Source organism: Phalaenopsis equestris, unplaced genomic scaffold, assembly GCF_001263595.1.
Source record: "Phalaenopsis equestris unplaced genomic scaffold, ASM126359v1 Scaffold000021, whole genome shotgun sequence".
Lineage (NCBI taxonomy): Eukaryota > Viridiplantae > Streptophyta > Magnoliopsida > Asparagales > Orchidaceae > Phalaenopsis > Phalaenopsis equestris.
This window is the reverse complement of record NW_018164463.1, coordinates 1-22,858: the sequence shown is the minus strand read 5'-3', so window position 1 is coordinate 22,858 and position 22,858 is coordinate 1. Positions and strand designations below refer to the sequence as shown.

The following is a 22,858-nucleotide window of genomic DNA, read 5'->3' as shown; positions in this document are numbered from 1 at the left end:
GCATCTATTATATAATCGGTTGCATCAAGATTTAAAAAAAAAAAAAAAAAAAAAAAGCTAAACATCAACTAATGAAAACTTAATGATTTTCAATTGAGTTGTCACTTTGTGAGCCTGTTAGGCTTAACAAGCAAAATTTCAAAAGGGTTCAACTAAGCACACACCGCTATAAACAATGATACATTATATGACTTTCTATTGCAATGAATTTTCTTAAGGAAATATTAAATTGTGATCAGGCTCAAATACATCTCAGCATAATTCATGATTCGTACGGGCAATAATTATTTCTTAATAATCAAAATGATATAAATATCACATAACATTAATATGATCACATGAAATCACACCAACAAATAAAGCACATTTCATAATATATGTCAACAAAAAAGCATTAATGAGTACAAACCTAACAAGTACGAATACATTTATCCCTTAACTAGGACAAAATAACCTATCAACTGATCTTCCTACTGCAAAGCAAAAAGCACTATAAATCCTAGATTCAAAAGAATCTAGATCAATCATACGTTCAATATATTACATAACAATACAAAGAACAACAAAAGCTAAATAATCAAAACAACTAACTGAAGCAAAAGTTTGTGATTAAAGATTAGGGATATCCTTAATACCTCATAATCACTTGTTATTTATGAATATATCTCAATGTATATGTACAATAACAACAGCAAAAACAACAACAAGCTTTTAATCTACTAAGTGGGGTCGGCTACATGAATCTTTTCCTCCATTTAGTCCTATTGAGAGTCATATTTTCACTTAATTCTAATAGATTAAGATCATTTTTTACACAATATGCCCAAGACTTTTTAGGTCTACCTCTGTCTTTCTTAACATAAGTCAAATCTAAAATATCTACTCTCCTAATAGGATCATCAAATGGTCGAAGTTTAATGAGACCAACCCATCTAAGAATTCTCTAATCTTGTCTGCCATTGGAGATACACCAAGCCTATTACATATATATTCATTTCACATTTTGTCTCTAAGTGTCAAACTACTCATCCACCTAAGCATTCTCATCTCAGTAACACTTAACTTTATTTTATGCCTTTTGTAAAGGCCAACATTCTGCATCATAAAGTATTGCAGGTCTCACCAACATCTTATAAAATTTTCCTTTCAGTCTAAGCAGTACTTTTCTATCACATAATAGGCATGATGCATTCCTCCACTTCAATCAACCAACTTGAATTCTACTAATAAGATCCTCATCTATATCATTACATCTATATCATATCCTCATCTATATCATTATCACTTTGAACAATAGACTCGAGATATCTAAAATGTTCACACCTTTTAATGATTTGATCACCCATAGTTACAACTATGTCACTATTTTTAGGTATACTCAAATGAAGGCCTTTAAACTTCAATATAGATATTCATAATTCAAGTTTTTCCTGAAGTATTTCTCTAGTCTTATCCACAAGAAGGATATCATCAATGAAAAGCATACACCAAGGTACATTCTTCTGTAAATGCTCGGTAAGAGCATCCATAACTAAAGAAAAAGGATATCGGCTTAAAGCTGATCCCTGATGTAATCCAACTGAAATAGAAAAATACTTGGTCAATCCTCCTATTTAAACACAAGTAATAATTGGAAATAGAAAAATACTTGGTCAATCCTCCTTCTATTTAAACACAAGTAATAATTGTAGAATACATATCTTTAATAACTTGAATATAATTCATATTAACGTCTTTCTTTTCTAAAACTCTCCAAAGTACTTCCTTGCAACCTTATCGTAGGCGTTTTCTAAATCAATAAAAATCATAAAAATCATATGTAGTAGATCCTCCTTATTCTCTCTGTACTTCTCCATCAAACATTTCAATAAATGTATCGCTTCCATAGTAGACCTGCCCGGCATAAATCTAAACTGATTATGAGAAATCAATTTGGAAAGCCTTATCAAACAATGTTCTATATTGTATCCCAATTATATCACACAATATGTTTTGCTTATGTTTCATAAAATAGCAGGCTTCATAAATCATCATATAAGTTTGTGACTTAGCTACAGAACTAGATTTTCCCTTGGAGTGAAAGTAAAATAAAATCATTTTAAGAACAATCGGCTATCAATTATTCTAGTTACTACACCGGCTATCAAACAAGCAATCAATTGGAGCATGAAGAGTTCCAAACAAAAAGGCAACAGGTTTAGGCTTAATGATCTCTAGCATTCTCACTGTAGCTGCCCTGTATCCACCATGTATCTGCTTAAACAGATTTTTTCAAACATTTGTTTCAGGATCAGTTGTAGTTGCTAAGAATTTCTCATGCTGCCTAAATCCTTGAATATAAGATTGAGATCTCCTCTTTCTCCCTCTTGCTCATACGCATCATACCTTAGTAGCCATTATTGTCGATTGCTGTGTCAATCCCCGTTCAATTGCCAATATCTTATTTCCGCACTTTTCTCTCCCTCATGTTGCCTGATTCAGCCCTAAATTCTTAATTCTGGAATTTAAAAGGCACACCAGCTCCTTACTAACATGGTGACAGAGTTTGGAAACAGTTCATTGAACCAGAATGATCCAGTCATATATCGTCCTTACTTATGAGTAATTACATTATGCTGACATATTAATCAATTGTTTAATAATGTCAGATCAAACATGGAGGGGATAAAAGAAAGTCCTAATCCTTCGTAAGAAAAAATTAAATAGGTTTTGCCGAATGAAAAAAATCAATTTGCAATACACAAATTGGAAAATTGAATATATTTATACAGAAAAGAACATTAAAACAAAGAAGGGTGAAATCCCCAACATTGGTCCTCTCTGAGAAAAAGGAAAACCATGAAAGGAAATAATTATCCCAAACTATTTCAAGATTATACGTAAACAACTTAAAAATAGTGCCTCCTAAGTGTCTTACTTTTCCGAAGTTACTCATGTAACCACTCCAACCAAGTTAAATTTTCAAGAGAGAACCTAAGCAAATCCTCCGGAACTAAAAAGCTCACGGCTTAAAACCCTAGCCAAAAAGAAATGCAGCCCGCGAAACAGAAATACAGAAATCTTCCAATAAAACAAGCATACTAGAAGCAAACTACGCAAAGCACGATCAATGGCCCAATAAATCACACAAAAATGCAAGCTAGCAGTTCAAACCTCAAATTCCCGCCAACAAAAGTAAAAACCCAAAACGAGAAACCACAAATGAACTTATACAGAACAGTTCCAGACAAGAATATTCAAAAATAAAACCACAAGTAATTCTCATAAAGTCACAAGACAGACTACCCTCAGCTAAGCTTAGTTTTTTTTTCCAGGTAAACAGTGAATCGCCGCTCAAACCTCCATAAAAAATCTCAAAATTTCTCCATGTACCATCTGGATGTGAAATAGGAAGAACACGATTATACGACTAGGCATACAGAGTATCGTACAAAACCGAATCGACTACTCCTCGAAGAAACCAAAGTTCGACGATAACCTTCGCCGTCGTTTGGAGATCAAGATACAACAAAGAAATCGAGAGGTCTCAGGAAAAGGTGTGTGCTCCTTCTTCGATCCAGACGTTCCCGCTTTGCTACGGAGGCGGAGTGACCACACAAACATCAGCCTTTGAACTAAACGGCTTTCTGAAAACAATGTTTGTGTATTTCACTTCAAAGAAATTTGCATACATACCACCTAATTCCATGGTACCATATATCTAACACCTAAAGTTCAATTTTTTATTTAATTTTTATATTTAAGTCATTCAAATTTTTCACAACAGATCAAAAGTACCAAGTACAGTACCATGGTTTTTGGGTGTAAAAAATTAAAGTTTTGATATTTGATAATCATAGAAATTGTTTATGTATGCAAATTTCAAAGTTTATGCATGAAATATGAAAATCCAAATATTTTATGTGATATGCATGTAAACCTCCCTTGTTTTTTCGGTATAGATATAGGGTTAATGTGTCATCAACAATTTTTTGTCAATCACGAATCTTGATGCATTTTTATTACATTGAAAATCATATGTCACAATATTAACAAAGTTTATATTCATATTGACCATCTCAACAAAACAAACCTAACGATTTCAACATTGGTCCAATCCGACTCCAATCAACCTTAGAACAAACCACTGAGGCAAAATTGATCACTTTTTTTTTGCTGGATTTTCTTGTTGCAAATTATTCGTGTTAATGACTGCAGCCTGCACAACATCAACATATTAATTTTCTCATGCATAAAGCTGTGATAAATAGGTAAAAATAACATGTAAAATGCAGGGAAAAAAACATGGGTAAAATCACATAAAATTGACGCGAGATCAGTCATTATATTTGATTTCGAGTCAGCTCGGCTCGAAATTGTATTGAGTTATTTGGATCCGTTCCAATTTAAAATCTACTTGATCCGGCTCAAAATCGAAATGAGTTGGCTCAAATTGAGTTATCTAGATCAATTCCAGCTTGAGATCGGCTCATGGCTCATTATATTTCTTTTTATTTAACATTATATATATAACTTTTTTAAATAAAAAAATACTTTAGGATCATCACTAGCCGGTTTCAGCCAATCCGTGCATGGCTCAAAATCGGTTAAAAATAAAATTGATCCAAAGTTTCAGCTTGTTTATTTCGATCCAACCTCGATCCGAACAAAAATTTGAATCGATTTTCAAACGATTAACAATCTTTGAGCTAAACTCACATCTCCACTCATGTCTAGTATCGATTACTCTCAATTTATGTTATGTGATATGCATGTAAACCTCCCTTGTTTTTTCAGTATAGATATAGGGTTAATGTGTCATCAACAAATTTTTGTCAATCACGAATCTTAATGCATTTTTATAAGAAAATTTTCAAATTTACATTGAAAATCATATGAGTCACAATATCAGCGAAGTTTATATTCATATTGACCATCTCAACAAAACAAACCTAACGATTTCAATATTGGTTCAATCCGACTCCAATCAACCTTAGATCAAGCCACTGAGGCAAAATTCATCACTTTTTTTGTTGGATTTTCTTGTTGCAAATTATTCGTGTTAATGACTGCAGCCTGCACAACATCAACATATTAATTTTCTCATGCATAAAGCTGTGATAAATAGGTAAAAATAACATGTAAAATGCAGGGAAAAAAACATGGGTAAAATCACATAAAATTGACGCGAGATCAGTCATTATATTTGATTTCGAGTCAGCTCGGCTCGAAATTGTATTGAGTTATTTGGATCCGTTCCAATTTAAAATCTACTTGATCCGGCTCAAAATCGAAATGAGTTGGCTCAAATTGAGTTATCTAGATCAATTCCAGCTTGAGATCGGCTCATGGCTCATTATATTTCTTTTTATTTAACATTATATATATAACTTTTTTAAATAAAAAAATACTTTAGGATCATCACTAGCCGGTTTCAGCCAATCCGTGCATGGCTCAAAATCGGTTAAAAATAAAATTGATCCAAAGTTTCAGCTTGTTTATTTCGATCCAACCTCGATCCGAACAAAAATTTGAATCGATTTTCAAACGATTAACAATCTTTGAGCTAAACTCACATCTCCACTCATGTCTATCAATTACTCTCAATTTATGCCTCCTTGAAGAAATTTTATATACCTTATATACAAAAAAAAAAAATGAAAAATCTCTCATATACAATCAGAGAACGGCAACAATACACAAAATGCAAAATGTGTAGGTCATAGGTTTCAAATATTATGATGGTTATATCAATAGTTTTACCTAAATGCAAAAATCAAACTTATTTTTTAATTAAATAAGATAAAATAATATTATTCTTATTTATGAAGTTTATATAATCACCATTATATCATAAATTATATATATATAATAAATTTTAAATCTTAATAACAACAATTCATCAGTTGAATCATGCCCCATTAGATTGTGGTTTTACATGCAATTAATCAAGATATAATAATTGTATGATCATTCACATCAAACTCCATAATATATTGAATAACTTAATTGTTTTTATGCCTCCAATTAAGCTAAATTTTATCTGAATAAAATCTCAGTTCCATTTATCATAAAAATTGGTTGCATTTATGGGTATGTGGAAAACAAAGAGAGTAATAGCACGCATATTTAGACGATCAAATAAGGGCAAGCACAAAGAAGACATAAAGGCAAATATTGTTACAAATATAAAGTCCAAAACTTCATCATGAACGCCACAAAAAATCAACGTTGCTTGAAAGCCATCCACATGCTAAAAGTAAGAGGGGTAGGTTGCTAAAATAATTCTAGATTGAGGCAACATTCTAACCCATCATTGTCTCCCAAAAATGAAGAAATCAATTTGCAACCAAACAAAACACGCCCCAACACAAATCTTGAGAAAATTTAACAAAATAAAATATATAAAAGTATGATCAGGGATGAACCACAAAAGAAAGATCAAAATTCACGCCACCATAAGATCAAAGATCTTATTGATCAAGTACAAACCTTTTGGATCGGGACCTAAAGCCGGCCAAACAAAGGTCATTTGAGCCAAAGACCAAGTTCTATCAAATCAAGAGAAGACATCAGGCCAACTCTTGCCCCAACATCATCAGTTGCCTCAAAAGAGCCCCCGAGACTCTTTAAGAAGCCGAAGTTTTTGCCACGATATACTCAACGAATACTCCTGAAGGGATCTTTTTGTCAAGAGGTGAGCTACCTATCAAATTACAATGATTTACTCTCTGTGTAATAGTCTAATGTCAGCCCGACGACAGGAGTTTCTAATCTAACGATTAATAGTCAATAATTGGGCCAAATCAACAGATCAATTCACTTGAGTCAATCAAGCAAAGTCCGAATGAGTGAAGATCAACTAGAGTCGATCAGTTACCCCAAGTCAGTATAGTTGGTCTAACGAGCCTTACTAACCCAAGGATTGCTAATCTTAGCCGACCAAGTGATATGTAGCTGAGTAATAGGCCCATTTATGTAAATATCTAAAATACTTTGTAACAACCCCTTTAAAATAGTGGCAAGCATGTAGTTATGCACATGGTACCCCCTCTCTTCGGTAAATAGGGGGTCATTTCTATAGTAAAAAGCTAATCAATAAAATTTTCTTCAATCAAATGATCACTGCTACGCACTCTCTCTTTCTTATTCTACGCATTATTCATTTTGTGTGATTCACAGACAAATCTGAATTTAATATTCTGAATAGTTTGGTGAGCGTGGCACATGCTAGAAATAAGAAGGGGAGTAAAGATCAACTAGAAGAAACCCACCAAAGCGACACTGCAAACATGGAGTGAACTAGGGAGTTCATGCATTCACAGACAAATCCGAATTTAATATTCTGAATAGTTTGGTGAGCGTGGCACATGCTAGAAATAAGAAGGGGAGCACAACATGAAGAAGAAACCCACCAAAGCGACACTGCGAACATGGAGTGAACTAGGGAGTTCATGCAACAACAAATATAAGAGTTAAAGGACCAAATGATGGATCAGATGCAAGAAGCCATTGCTCAAGAAAGGGAGGAGAAACCTTAGTGAAAAGTGCCAGTGCCCAACGGAAAAAGGTTATCTCAAGCCCCAAAAAAAATAGGAGATTCTTAGAACAGTGTTTGGTCTGACTAATGGATAGACAACAATTCAAGAGTACTAAGATGTCCCGTCAGCCAGAGAGTACGTTTTCATTGCAAATTTTTTATGTTGAGCTCCATCCCCCCTCCCCCAAGGAGAAATTCAAAATCCCCATGTTGGAGTCCTACAAAATTCAGATTGATACAACAGGTCATATTTCCTCCTTTAAGTTGACTATTTACTTTCTGAGGATTACTGACATTTTGAAGTATCATCTATTATTCACCATGTTGTGGAAGTTGGCCCTCAGGTGGTCCAACGGACTGACATCTGAACAAGAATTTCTCATTTGTGTTTCAATAAGACGGGCACCAATGCTTACATATTTAATTATTGATTCCATTTCATACTCATAGGACGAAAGATGCTCTCGTAGTATACATTCAGAAACATGAAGCCCATCAAAACCTAACCCTAAACATCATTTAGCAGATGCACTTCTCAATAAAGTACTGAAAAAGCAACCCCAAATTGAAAATATCAAGCCCATCAAAAATAACCCTAAACAACAATTATATGTTTTCATTTTTTAAGGGATGAACCTGAAATCAGCACAGATCAACCAACACATAAATTACATACATTTGTTTTGCACCCATACATTCAGAAGAGATCAAGCCCACCAACACATAGATCAACCAACATAAAGTATCATTATAGGTTTTCATTTTGGACGGGTTGAATCTGAAATCTCAAAACATGAAATCTATGATTCTCAAATCACATAGATCAACAAACTAACAAATAGTGTAAGCAATATACAAAAAACATAAAGAAAACAAAGCTAAAATCCATATGGAGAGAAGAATTGAAGACAATAAAAGCTACATTGAAAAGAATCGTCATATTCCCAAATCACATAGATCAACCAACTAGCACATGGTGTGAGCATTAGAGAGAAAACATAAGGAAATTAAGCTAAAATCCACCTAAAGAGAACAATCGAAGGAATAAATAGTGACAGGGAAGAGAATCATGCATAGCTATTTGGCCGGCGAAGGGAAGAAAATCCCGAGAAAACATAAGGAAATTAAGCTAAAATCCACCTAGAGAGAATAATCGAAGGAATAAATAGTGACGGGGAAGAGAATCATGCATAGCTATTTGGTCGGCGAAGGGAAGAAAATCCATGAGGTGTGGATATATTAAGGTTTAGGCGTGGCATTTCACAAATTCAATAGCGGTGGCGTCGTCATTTTAGCGTATATGTTGTGGAACTTTCACATGCCGCACAAGTCCTCCTTTTGAAAACATCACTAAAAAATTGTGAAAATAGAGCTCCCCAAATATCATTTTGCGCCGATGGGCTTCTCCAAAAAGTGCTGAAAAAACTGCCCAAAATTGAAGCGAATATTACTTGTAGAATCTGCACATGCAGATTGGTGGTATTTTGTGGTATTGTGATGATATTACATCATAGTACCACAAAATATACACCTATTATAATCTAAGAACATACTATTTTTTCCCAAAATAGACCCTTAAAATTTAGTTGAGAATTTCAGCTTTTAATAAATTCACTCAATTGTGTAAGAAACAAAAAATTGGTCAACACTTAAAAATAAAGGTTATCAATAATCCTGATATTTTTCTTTTTGAAATTAATGCTTTAGTTATCAGACAGCGCTGTAATCTAATAATTTTGAAACCAATAATAATAATAATAATAATAATAATAATAATATAATTATTATTATTAAGTAAAAAATATATATAATTATTATTGCTAAAAATGACACAAAAAAACTACTAAAATAGTATTTACACCAAACTTTTTGCCCACAATCTCAAGACCAATAGTCTCACTCTAAAAGCATTGAGAGAAAATCTTACATTATATCCCAAAATCTAAGTGAAGTTTAGAATATGTTCAATATTTTCTAAACTTTATATAATGCATGCATTCAAATGCATAATTGAAAACTTTATGACATTATTAAAGGGCAAAATGCTTTTATTTTAAATAAGAATCTTGAAAAGAGAAATTATTAATGCCAAAAATTACTCAATTATTAATACTTCAAAAATCATATATAATTAGGGGTATTAACACATGCTATCTTATGTAGTTTTATAATTTAAGCTAAAATAGGCATGGTATCACTCCACAAATAATCTTCATTCTATGCATAAGGGTGATCTTGAGTAGTGGAGAATATGCAAATTTAAATAAACCTATCTCTGCACAATAATCACCACCAATAATCATTTTCTCCCAATTGCAATCTACAATCAATGTCAACGGTTGTCTGTAACAACAAAATCATCTCAAGTTGTGACTAAAAAAGAACGATCGGCTGCCATCATCACCATAAAATTCAACACATAAAATTAACATCAATAGTGTTGTCGTGTCGATGTCCATCATTATCAACATGATAGATAAATATTGTTGAAATCAACATATGGTTCTGTGATGCTCGGTACTTTATCACCTATCATAATCAATACGGTTGTTGCCCACTGTTTTCAACAAGGCCAACACTCGACGTCTCCAACAAGATCGATACGTCAGCACCAACATCAACACCCAATAACTTTAACGCCCACTTTGTCATGCACTAGTTACGTCTCCAGGTTTTACTACTTTTAGATTTAGTTCTTTTGAATTAAAAATAAAAAAGAAAAATCAAAGATGCAATTTTACAATGTGAACTAAGTTTAAGAACAACAACACCATCAGCTACAAATACCTTTGGGAGCATTCATGACAAGCATTAAACTAAACTATAAACATTCATTTCTAAGGTAAAAAAACTAATCCTGCAACTAAACCATCAATAACTGTACTTAAGATTGCAGAAATAAACATATCCAACAACTAGAATTGAATGCATAGTTATTTTAAGATTAAATATCATAAATTTATTTTATTACGACTCACAACTTGATGCCATATAACTCTCAAGGAAGCAAAACAAAGCCAAGGCATAATATATAGTTCAATTAGATTGAATGATATATTCAAGAAGAGGCCCTGCCTTAGGAGCAACAGTAAGCAGTTTTTCAGCTTGGGTTGCTAACTCGAAGTCCTCAAACTGGAAGGCCGGAGCACAGGTGCAACCCACAAGCGAGTAATGGAGCTCGGGTTCCCGACGGGGAGCTTTCGCGAGGACACTTCCATCAGTCGAATACGATGAGATATCGAGGGTAGGGAACGATCCAAACCATGTGTTCGGTGGCACGGTGTACTGTGGGCGATGACCAGCTTCAAGGTCAGAGCCAAGAACAGTGAATTCAAAATGTCCATCATCATGGAGCTCTAAGATCTGGATAATGAAGCAACATAAGAAAATTATTGATAAAGATTCTAACTATTGGTTCAATTACAGAACCCGTAATTTAGGGAGAAGGTATTAACCATGGGAATCCAGGAGTTAACAATAATTTCAGGGGGAATTTTATCTTTCCTTATGCCTTAGAACATATAACAAAATTTATGATCATAAGGGGCATTTACATACATGCGACACAATTCTTATGTATTTACAGATCTAACCCCTAAACATTCATATTAACCAGTATACCACTCAAATCTTCAACATCACATCAAAAATATCACCATCACTATCTTTTAAAAGTGAAATACATTTTTTCATGCATAAGTTTAAAAGTGTTATAGGTGTAGAGATGTAAATACATAAGAATTATGTTGTATGTATGTAAATTTCCATTTAACAAAAAGGATTGTTCCTGCACCCTGACTGGAGAAAAATAATGGAAAAATTACAATTAAAAAGATTTTTTTTAATTGAAAAGATCATATTATCATTGTATTATATTGATTTCAGAGCTTCGTATTTGAATCCTCAATATGGTCATGAAATCACACCCAGGGAAACAATTCCTTATTACATAAACACACACTGCTAGCTACACACTTCAAACATTTCATTTTGAAATAAAACTTCTTTCTCCCGCACTTATAATTCAAACTAATAATAATTCTCACATCTCTGGCTATGAGTACATGCGCTGCCTTGTCGCACATATCCCAAGGTTTCCAATATTGCCATTTTCTGTTGTGGTAGCGAGAGAACAAAAACAACTACATTTCCATCATACAATCTGATAGTAAAGAATTTTCTGAACATTAAAAGTCATAAGAAACCATAATAGAACAATATTTATCATTAAAAAGCACCTAAGATGAGGAATTTGGAATGAGATTCAATACGAATCAGAAAAAATACAAGCAAAGAACGTTAAAAGGACTCCACTAGGAGTTTGTCCTCTGGAGTTTTTTTATTTTATTTTTTTGGTATCAAATTTGGAACAAGAAAATTATAACTTAAAGGTGTACATGGAATTACCAAATTAGTAAACAAGCAGATATCGGACTTTATTTAATAAGAAACTTTTAAGCAACAGGAAGGCAACAGGTCCTAAAAACATGGATTATATAAATTCATAGCACGAAAGAAGAATGCTAACCGTGAGTGGTTCACCAATGTAAAAATGCCAAGTTTCAGCACAGGGTATGCGATGGAGGCTGGAGATACTTCCTGATGGAAGCAAGAAGTAGATTGAGGTGCTTACAGGGCGATCAACTTTGTCTGCACGCAAGAAAAAAAATATATTAGAGAGAGAAGCAGCTCTAAAAAACCATAAGTAGTCATAATTTCAAGAGATAGAAAAGAAGACTTCCAAAATTCCATTTTTAGCCACCATAATCAAATCCAAAAGAGAAGTGATTGGTGCTTCAAAATTTATATACGGGCTGTTTGGTTTGTGGAAATAGGAATTCAAATAAAAGAAATGTGTAGATGTGTTGGGTTCGAGCGCTCGCATTGCCCAAAAAATAAGAAATGCAGTGTAAAAGTAATGTAGTGCATTTGGAATACAATGAAGTTGTTTGGTTTAATATAGAACAAATACAGGGCATCACATTTTTTTGTCTCATACGAAGAAAAAAGAATTCAAAGCAAAATATGCCTGGAAGTGGTGGCAGCAGATGATAGCGATAAGTGGCAGGGCGGGATTTTTTAAACATGATATGCTTGAGATAAGCTTAATAATGGAACACATGTGATGGAAATGTATCAAATTTCCTCATTCCCGTCCTCTCATCCCAACCGAACTCAAAAGTCTCATGATTTTGAAAGATACTTTTGGACTTCCAAAACCAGTGTAATTTCTTTAATAGTCCAAACAAATAATTCAACAGAAATCATGTTATTGTATCTTTAAATTTCTTAGGGTTTACTGATTTTCAAGCTGTGAAGGAAAACTACATATTTCTCTTATTCCCCTATTTAAAGCAAATGTTATCTACTTATATACAATCCAATCTCCATAGATTATCCTGTAATTAAATCTCCTCTAATTAGATTACCAATTTATTAGATTTCTTAAAATAAAACTTCCAAATATAGAACCATCAAATCTATTATTTTGCATAACACTCCCCCTTAAACTGGAGTATAGATATTTATTATGCCCAGTTTATCAGAAATATAAAGATGTTTCCTAAGTGTTCCACAGTTTTTACATAAGCTGTAGAAATCAAACAATATTGAAATAAATACAGTCTATTTCAATGTGCTTAGTGCATTCATGGAAGACAAGGTTTGAAGCAATATGGATTGCAACTTAGTTATCACACCACAACTTTGTTGTAATTGTCATCTTAAAACACATTTCGGCCAGCATTTGAGAAACCCACATCAATTCACTTAAAGTTTGTGCCACTGCTCGATATTCAAATTCTGCATTGGATCGGGACACTACATTTTTGTGTCTTACTCTCTCATTAGACCAAAATACCTCCAACAAAAATATAATATTCAGTAATAGATCTCCGATAAATCTTAGAACTTGTTAATCTGCATTAGAGAAATATTCAACATTTTTATGCCAGTGATGATGATACATAATACATTGTCCAGAGCTTTTTTGAGGTGACATAGTACTTGTATCAAAGCAAGCCAATGATAGACTGTGGAAGAAGACATGAACTAACTTATAGTGCTCACTGACAAGCCATGTCAGGGAGAGTCACTGTGAGACAGTTTAGTTTTCCCACTAATTTCCTATATCGTTCGGGATCATTAAAAGACTCGTCATCCTTGGTAAGTTGCTAATTAGGAAACATCGGAGTATTGTGTGTTTTGACAGCTAATTTTCCGGTTTATGCTAACAAATTCAAAACATACTTCTGTTAAGATGGAAAGATACCCTTCTTGCTTTTTGATATCTCAATCCCCAAGAAGTATTTTAAGAAGATCTTTACTGTTGAACTGATTTTAAAGAAATGATTTTAATAATAAGATTTCATGCACATCGCTCACAATAATAATAATGTCATTAAGATACACCACCAATAGAGTAATCCTATAAGCAGATTGTTTGTAGAAATAGTGTAATCCCAAACTCTTCTACTGCTTGGCTAAATTTTTCAAATCACGCTCGAGGGCTTTGCTTCAATTCATATAAGGACTTGCGAAAATGAGATGCTTTCCCAGACTCCCCCTGAGCAATAAACCCAGAAGGTTGCTTCATGTATACATCTTCTAAAAGATCACCATATAAAAAGTATTCTTCACATCAAGTTAATGTAGGGGCTAATTATTCATTGCAACTAAGGACATAAGTAGGCAAACCGAAGTCAACCTAGCTACCTAAGAGACTATGTCCAAGTAGTCGATCTCAAAAGTTTAAGCATAGCCCTTAGCAGCCAACCATGCTTTGAGACAGGCTACAGATCCATCAGACTGAAACTTAACTATCAAAACCCACTTACAACTAACAACCTTCTTGCCATAAGGTAGTTCAACTAGTTCTCAAGTTCAATTTTCAGTTAATGCATTCATCTCATAAAACATCGTTGCTTGCCATCCAGAATGGGATAGGGCGTGCTGAAACTCTATGGTATAATTGTAAATAGTATAAAATTTTATGTTTTGATAACAGATGTTGATGAACCTCTATGGCTAGGTTAGAAGCAACATTAAAAGTTATCAATTGCTCAAACAAGTAATTGTAAATTTGAATTTAATGTATCAAATGCTTTTAAAGACCATCAACTTCTTTATTATTAAGTCAATGATACCAAAAATAAGAAGGTAGCAAGTGATATTTACCAAATAAAAAATGATAAAGTTTGGCCTTAACATTGAAAAAATTGATATTTGTATGGATAACTATTTGTTATTCTGCAAAGAAAACATTCAACAATAAAAATGTGTGCCATATAGACACACTCAATTTAGGCAAATAAAAGTGATATTTACCAAATAAAAAATGAAGAAACTTGACCTTAATGTTGAAAAAATTGATATTTGCATGGATAACTACATGATAATCTGCAATGATACCATTCAACAATAAAAATGTGTGTCATATAGGCACCCTCAAATTAAGCAAAAAAAAAAAAAAAAAGAGCAGTCGGAACAGATATGCAGATTATAAGGTGATAGCCTACTTGCCAGTGCCATCAAAACTTCAAAAGTTGTCTATGCAAGCAATATGATTAACATGCAATAACAAAACTCAAAATGAAATGCTGTTACATCGTACTGACAGTGAAGCCTGGAAGCACTTCAACTGTATTTATTTATCATTTGCTCCGTAAGCGCATAATGTCTAACTCAATATATTCACTGAAAAACTTGATCTTTTTGGGCAATCAAGTAATCCATCTAGGTGTAAGTGCTTGCTATAGTGTACAACTTACAACCATGATTTCATAAATATATCTTCATCTTTTTCTCATTAACCATCCCAAGACCACAAAATTCAACATATAAGATGGTTGTTGTGATCTTTGATTAAAATGAGTATTGATATCATATGGGTAATCATGAATCATATGTTATATGGATATAGTACTCATGAAAAATTTACACGCCTGTATTGTACGGAGCAAAGACAAGCATTCATATTAAAGGTTGGTGCAAAGGTAAATTTCTTTGATTTTCATCAATTATTTCCACCATATATCATTCTTAATGAAATTAAAAGGATAATTTTATTAAGACCATCCTCTTTCATCTGTAGAAAGTAAATATTTCTTAGGATATCTTGGTTATCTAAATTATATATGACATTTTTTTTTAACCTGAGAAATATTAACAGGATAATGAAAAGAGTACATCAGAGACATTTAACAAGGAATGACAGGAAAAAAGTACAACCAGATGAAAAAAAGATACAAAATTTCATTGGGATCATCTAGCTTGAAGTTCAGTACATATAAAAGACTAATGATAAATCAGATTTCTACCTCTTTCGGTATAAAAAACATCAAATTATTTATCCACTAAAGAGTCAACACTTTGAATGTTGTAGTCAAAATCAAAGAATATATTGTGACAAATAGTCATCGTTTTATTCATCAAAGAAAAGAGGTTGAGACGTTTTAAGAAATTGCAGAGAGCTGCCAGTGATAATATTAGTAATAGTTGGAGTGATCAAAACCACAGAACTAGTAGAAGCGGAAACCACTTTCGCTTGAGGAGGATCTGAACTCAAATCCACATTTTGAGAATGGATTTGAACAATAGAAGGGTGGACTTCAACCAAAAGTTCATCACGTGTACCGTCCTATGAGTTAAATAAAGGGCTTCTAAGCTTGAGATAAGTCTTGAAATATTTATAGAATCTATGTCCAAAAATTTGAAAACATAAGCAGTATGAAGACATTTTTTCAAATTCTATCAACTGCCAATATTTAGACAACGAAGACCCAACCCACTTCTTACATAAAGTGCTATGATGTGCAAGTCCACTGTAGCCATAGTTGTTGCAGCTTGCAACATCAGTTTGAAAACGTTTTTCAAATATTAAAATAAAAAAAAATAATGCAAATTGGTTGACTTAGTACATACAAAGCCATTGAAAAGATATTTGAACCATAAACAATCAAAATGGAGAGGCCATTTTAGCACACGCATGGAGGATTAATATAATAGGATTGCAGTGGCAAACATATTATTTCAGCATTTGGCAAAGCGTATAGACAAAAATGAATATATTTTAGAGGTTATCATGTAATTTAATAATATTTCTCATAATTTTAATGTGATGCATATTACAAGAATTGTATTTAAAGGCATTTTCAATAAAATAATGAATATAAGGGTGAAAATTAAAGATAATATGAAAACAAGATTAGATTTATCATTGATATGCAAAAGCTTAAGCTTCAAATAATTGAGCAATGGAAAGAGATTCCAGACTAAAATAATAAACATATTTAAAATCGATCAATTAAATATATGTGAATGGATTAAAGGTTTAAAATTTTTGGACGACTAATATCAAAAAGCTAAAATGTGTGACCCTGAATGGTTTAAATTTTATGACAAGAAAATGCATGTTGTCATATATTTTATGCAAAGAATATTGTTGATATTTAGGGGCTGTTTGGTAGGCTGAAAAAGCTAGGTATTGTATTTCTAATCTCGTAAATTAATTTTTTCACTGTTTGGCGGGACGCATTGGAAATGCAATGCATTCTACTGTTTCGCATGACTTGTTACCACAGGCAATTTGTGATAAATATATATATACATAATATTTCATTTTTTCCATCATGTTTGTTTAATCTATATATCTACTGAATACATGAATATTTTTTTTTGAATAAATTAAAACAATTTGCAAAATTGAGAAGATTCTTTCACTGACATTTTTTTATTCCATGCAGCACTTATTGAATATTTTTGCCTCTGAACTAATAGTTAATAGTTTTGCATAATATTGATGAATATATTCATTTGAAAGATGGTCTTTTTATAATTCTAGTATTTTAACTTACTGTGGCCAATGATATATTGCCATTACTTTTCTCATGACAATGCACCACTTAAAAAAAAAGGTTCATAATAACAAAAATGATGAAGCCTTAATTTGTGAAGCTTATATGGAAAAGAGATATCAAGTTTCTACCTATATATCTGGAATCAAATGAAATGGAATCAACTATTGTAAAATGATGATGCAAATAAGTTGACTTACGGTCATTTATATTTTTAATAATCCAAGTATGCCGTTAAGTAAGCATAGTTCGTGCAAATGACGATGAATACAAAGTTGCAAGAATTTATGCTTTTACGAAAACAAACACATAAATTTAGGTAAGATCATTCTTATTCCAATGTATGTTTTTCTATTATGAACATGATATGGAGATTTAATAGTGCACTTAATTTATGCAACAGATTTGACATGAGCAACTAAGGAGAAATGCAAGTATAACAGCGCACGACTTGTAAATGTTTACAAAAAGATAATTTCCCTCATAGTTATATGCAGAAGTAAAATACTTAATTATATTTTATAAATTATCATCATGCATTAATCATGAAAAATTATGAGGTCATTCAGTTAAGAGTAAACTAAATGAAATGCCGCACTGTTCAAGTGGTGATTAATATAATAATTCTAGAAGAGTGCTTAATATTAATCATTAGTTCAGCATAAGATCAACAAAATTAAATATTCAACTATTCTATGATTCCTGATTGAATAGAAGTGGTAGAAAAAAAGCAATGTTTGATGTAGAGACTAAAGAGACTAAGGATGAGGAGAACTCAATAGAGAAATAAAAGTCTGAATCATGTGGCTCTTTGAGGAGCATAGACTCAGATGCATAATTGCAGAAGTAATGTATGTACTCTATCTGTTTTAACTTACAAGTGCACAACTTTTACATTGAATTTCAATTCCATTATTTTAATAACTTACATTGTTTAGCATACAAAGCCTGCTATTAAGGTGCATCTGTACATGTCTTCCAATTTTCTAGAAGGTTTCGTTGCTTCAACTTCATATTTATACATGTTCTCAAATATATACATGCAATTACTTTCACTTTTACACAGCTACTGAAATATATAGAGGATGTGGTGATACACTGGATAACTACACACACATAAAATTTTCGAAGTTTCAAGAGAAAACTCATGCATTTCATCTCATTGAATTTAACTAAAAACGAAAATTTTTTTTTCAATAGAATTTGTATAGTTGGCATGTTAAACTGTTTACTTAATGCGTGATATTGACTATTGAGCTACTATTTTGACTCAACCCAACAAGCACTGTTCTGCATTTTGGCGCACCGATTATACTGCAACAAAACTAAATAGTAAGTTTTCATTTGTCAAACCTTCCATTTAATTCTGTTAAGGTTGTTAAAATGGCTAGTTGTTTGCGAACAACTCTTGTTTGGCTCGTCGTGTTTGATTCGTTCGCTAAGAAAACGAGCCGAACACGAACAATTTTTTTGCAGTCGATATATAAATAAGCATAACACAAACAAAGTTTTGTTTGTTCGTGTTCGGCTCTGTTTGACTCGAAATAATTATATATATATAATGAGTATTATTTTTAAATAATTTAATTGACTATAATAATACAAAGATTTATAATCAATTAAAAATATAATAAAAATATATGAATTTTTATTTAAATGAATATTTTAATATAAATAACAATATTTAAATCTCGCCCTACTCTTAACATCCTACGTCTATGTGATTAGGGTTGTCAAAGTAGCTTATTATTCATGAATAGTTCGTGTTCGGCTTGATAATCAAGCGAATCAAACACAAACAAAGTTTTTGAGCTAGATACATAAAAGAGCCGAACATAAACAGTGATTTTTCAACAAGTCGAGTTTGGACTTGTTCAAGCTCGACTCATTTACACCCCTAACGGCTGCATGCATGACTAGAATTGTCAAAATGATTTTTTGTTAGCGAACTCGTGTTTGTTCGGCTCGTTAACAAAGCGAGCCGAACAAGAACAATTTTTTTTTGTTTGAAATATAAACGAGTCGAACACGAGCAGTTGTATTTTTTAATAAGTCGAACACAAGCTAAACCAAAGCTCGCTCATGCTCGACTCGTTTACACCCCTAAATTCAGTAAAACTCATGTTAGCTAAAGCCTATTGGATGGACGAAAAAATATTTAGAGGACCAAATGCAAGATTTTAAACTATTGCTCTTACACAGTATTTTATAATCTTATAAAAAGCTCAAAAAATGCTCTTCTTCATTATTGCCTTGAGCAGTTCACACCTCAACTCCAAGCACCTTTCCTTAAACTCTCCTTCCTACCAAAACACTAAAGCCCTCTTCCTCCACCATTCTACCATCTAGCAACACCCTTCTATACGCCCAAACCCCTTCCAAAACAATTTAATCGCCTCCACCATCTTCTAACACCTTCCAATATCTCTACCACCTTCCAACACTCATCCGCCATCATTCAACACTCCAACACATTACACCTCTAATGTTTGGAGCCAAGCCGGAGGAAAATGAAGGCCAAATCGGAATAGATCTTGGTAATTGCACACCTCGTATGGAAGTACAGCCTTTGGAGCCTCATCCTCCCGAGATAGCTGAAGAATGTAGGAATCGTTGAAGATACAATCTCTCTGTATCTTGGCAAGAGCTTCCTCAAAGATCCCTCGGAGATCTTCAAAGCAAAAAAAGCTTTGCTACTACTCTCCATAGCAATGGCAACCATATCCACCTCCGAGCTGGAATCTCCTAAGTTTAGTATGGTTGCAAAATGAAAAATCGCAAGGAAAAAGCTAGGGCACAACTCAAATATGCTAAAGCCAAATAAGAAGGAATTGAGAAAGGAATGAAGAATTTGAATCGTTTGAACCCTTATATAATTGTTAGAGTAAAAGAGGAAGTGCTCCCAAAAGCAAAAAGGAGGTCAGCTAAATATTTGAAAATCGGGAAGTTGCTTCGTAATAAATAAGACATCATCACAAGAATGGTGTGCCCATGCTTTAGCATCAAAGACTATACGGACCATCTTTCAAAGAAAAAAGAAATTTCAAAAATGTTCTGCATTAGATGTTACAACACAGAAAATTCAATCATACTCTTTCATTAGATAGATCTAAATTCTGATTCTTTATATTGTTCAAATCGATCTTCACGGATTGTAGAAGTCCTTTCATGGCTAATTGCCCTCCTGCAATAAACTGTCCAAATTGGGTGTCATTCAACTTGCTAACGAAGAAGCAATAACATTAACTTTATTTCTCAAACTCTCTACGGTTCTCCTGGATCTCTAAAAAATCCCTTGTCAATTTTCTGCCAAAAAAAGATCGTGATTCTTAGCCTGCTGGAAGTCATCTTCCAACTTCATGATATGAAGTTGCATATCGAGCGACTTGTCTTGAAGATGCACAGTCTTATCTTTTACGAACAATAGCTCGTCACGAACTTCAATGAGCCCCTTCAGAGCTCCGCAAGCTTCTCATTGGTTCTCTCTAACTCTTGGTGAGTTGACAACAACTCTTCCTTCAATCGATTTATGTGATTCAAGAGGTCAACATTAGAAAAAGCAAGCAAGACGGTTCCATCTACTTCTATTAATGGCCTATTCTTAGCGATGGCCACTAGTTTCTCCTCCAATGAAAGCCCTTTTGAGACAATGAGCTTCGTTTCCATGATTTTATCTCTACCCTCATCAACTTTCATGACATCTCGTCCGCCTATAAACATAGGATAATCAAACAATATAAATGGATTGCGTCAACAAAGGATTAGCCAATATTACCTTCGGAAGTAAGTTCGCCTACATCCTACCGAGTTTCCCCACCACCTCCACGAGTCAATTTTTTACTGCTTCGGCATCTTTTAAAAAGGAATCATTCAGAAGAGTCACAAGCTTCAATCGTTGATCGATAGATTTCTCTGCAAAGTAACAACTAGAACAACAAAAGCGTAGAGCAAAAAAAAACCAAAAAAGATGAAAGAAATCAATGCATAGTCACCAAAGCACAACTCTGATAAAGTGATTATGTTGGAATCCTTCCACTTAATCAAAGAATTAGAAACTGGTGATTTAGCGCTAACTTTCAAAACTAAAGCTTCCGGTTCGCCAGGAATAGAATCCAAGACTGGTGGCACTAATGTTTCTTTCGAAGCCATTTCATTTAAATCCGCTTCCAAGTTCACATTTGGGGTCACAACGCTCCCCGTGAAATTGTCTGACAGCCCTCTTGCTTTGATGAGCTTTGACCTCTCTGCACCGCCATTCTTTCCTTTCGAATCGTGTGAACCCTTGGAATGCTTCCCTCTCTTCAGCTTTCACAGAACAATCACCTTCACCATTCTTCTGTGACATTTATCTTTTCTTTGGAGATCTTTCTCATCGGAGCAGGATCTAAGTGATGATAGATTCTTGAAAACAAAGGACAAAGCACAAGAATGAAGCCTCCAACTCGCAAAGCTCCATAAAGATTGGCATGACTCTTAAGTGACTCTTAAGTTAACACAATAAAACTCTTTTTATAACCACCGAAATTAATTAAGTCGTTACTAACGTTATCTTTTTTCTTATGAAAAGATTACAGTGTATCGATGGACACAGAACTGTCCTCATAATACTTGTTCTAAATGACTTGATAGTTATTCTTTGACAATTTTAAAAAGTCGGCATCATCACATTCTCCAAAATGGGGAAGTTTCGAACTTTCCACATTCTACTCCACTTCTTAGAAGTACATATCTCCAGATGGCTGCAATAAGTCATGTCTCTTATAACACCATGTGCTTCTAGCCTTGGTAACTCCGTAAGGAAAAAATTTCCTGAAGCATCTATGAGTCAAAATCACGAAATGAGTTGTTTACATCACCTAGAAAGCGAGAGCACCTGAATGAAAAACAATTCATAGTTACCTAGAGGAAAGAAAGTACTCGCGACTACTCCCTGCAAGCGTAACTTCTGAGCTCCAAGAGGAAAGAAATTTAAAGCTCAATGGTAAACTCTCGCAACTACTCTTCAAAGTATAGCCCACAAAGCTTATTGATGGTGGAAAACACCATTTCGATTGAATATAAATAGAAATATCTCCAAACAAACTCGATAGAGCAAAATATCTGTTGCGATCATCTCATCCCTCAAGTCATGAATAGGGGTTAATTATTCTCTTACTCTTTCATTATCTTACTTTTCTAACAATTTCGTGTCGAAGAGCTAAGAGAATCAAGAAACTATATGTATATAAAAAAAATGAGTTTCTTTAAATAACAAAAAAGCCCAAAAAACTGAGTCGTATGGGCTCAATGGATCAAACCCGCCAACCATCAATTCAATGGTTTAGCACTGACCAGATCAATCATACTCGTTAATCGTACATTTAAAAGTGACAAGCTACAAAGCTTCTTGCCACCCATAAGAAAACCACTAGTACCACTGAAGTACGTCAGTATTCCTATGAGTGTCTCAGAACGAGTTATCTAGTCTTAATCTTCAAGCGAGTTC

At 33.4% G+C, this 22,858-nt stretch overlaps 2 protein-coding genes across 6 annotated transcripts in view; both read right to left on the bottom strand.

The window, feature by feature from the left end:
• Window positions 1-3,645, bottom strand: part of LOC110018406 — a 37,404-nt gene extending 33,759 nt beyond the window's left edge. For 2 of the 5 annotated variants that reach the window (XM_020715710.1, XM_020715713.1), the window contains exon 1: window positions 3,286-3,645. The gene's annotated coding sequence lies outside the window, so the exon portion shown is untranslated. The remainder of the gene's footprint in view (window positions 1-3,285) is intronic. The other 3 variants (XM_020715708.1, XM_020715712.1, XM_020715711.1) reach the window with 2 other exon arrangements.
• A 6,779-nt stretch (window positions 3,646-10,424) lies between these two features.
• LOC110018401 lies at window positions 10,425-20,095 on the bottom strand. Its single transcript, XM_020715702.1, has 4 exons — window positions 19,923-20,095; window positions 13,380-13,438; window positions 12,048-12,169; window positions 10,425-10,882 (listed from the first exon to the last, which is right to left on the bottom strand). The coding sequence occupies exons 1-4, from the start codon at window positions 20,093-20,095 to the stop codon at window positions 10,556-10,558; spliced, it is 681 nt and encodes a 226-aa protein (XP_020571361.1). The 3' UTR covers window positions 10,425-10,555.
• Between the last annotated feature and the right edge of the window lie 2,763 nt (window positions 20,096-22,858).

Bases quoted from the DNA above. Each gene is read 5' to 3' on its own strand.
- LOC110018401 (XM_020715702.1), bottom strand. From the start codon at position 20,095: ATGGTTGCCATTGCTATGGAGAGTAGTAGCAAAGCTTTTTTTGCTTTG. The intron at 12,170-13,379 runs GTATTTTGGTCT...TCTTGCGTGCAG, and splicing joins ATATTATATTTTTGTTGGAG to ACAAAGTTGATCGCCCTGTA. The intron at 10,883-12,047 runs GTTAGCATTCTT...TTCATTATCCAG, and splicing joins ACATTGGTGAACCACTCACG to ATCTTAGAGCTCCATGATGA.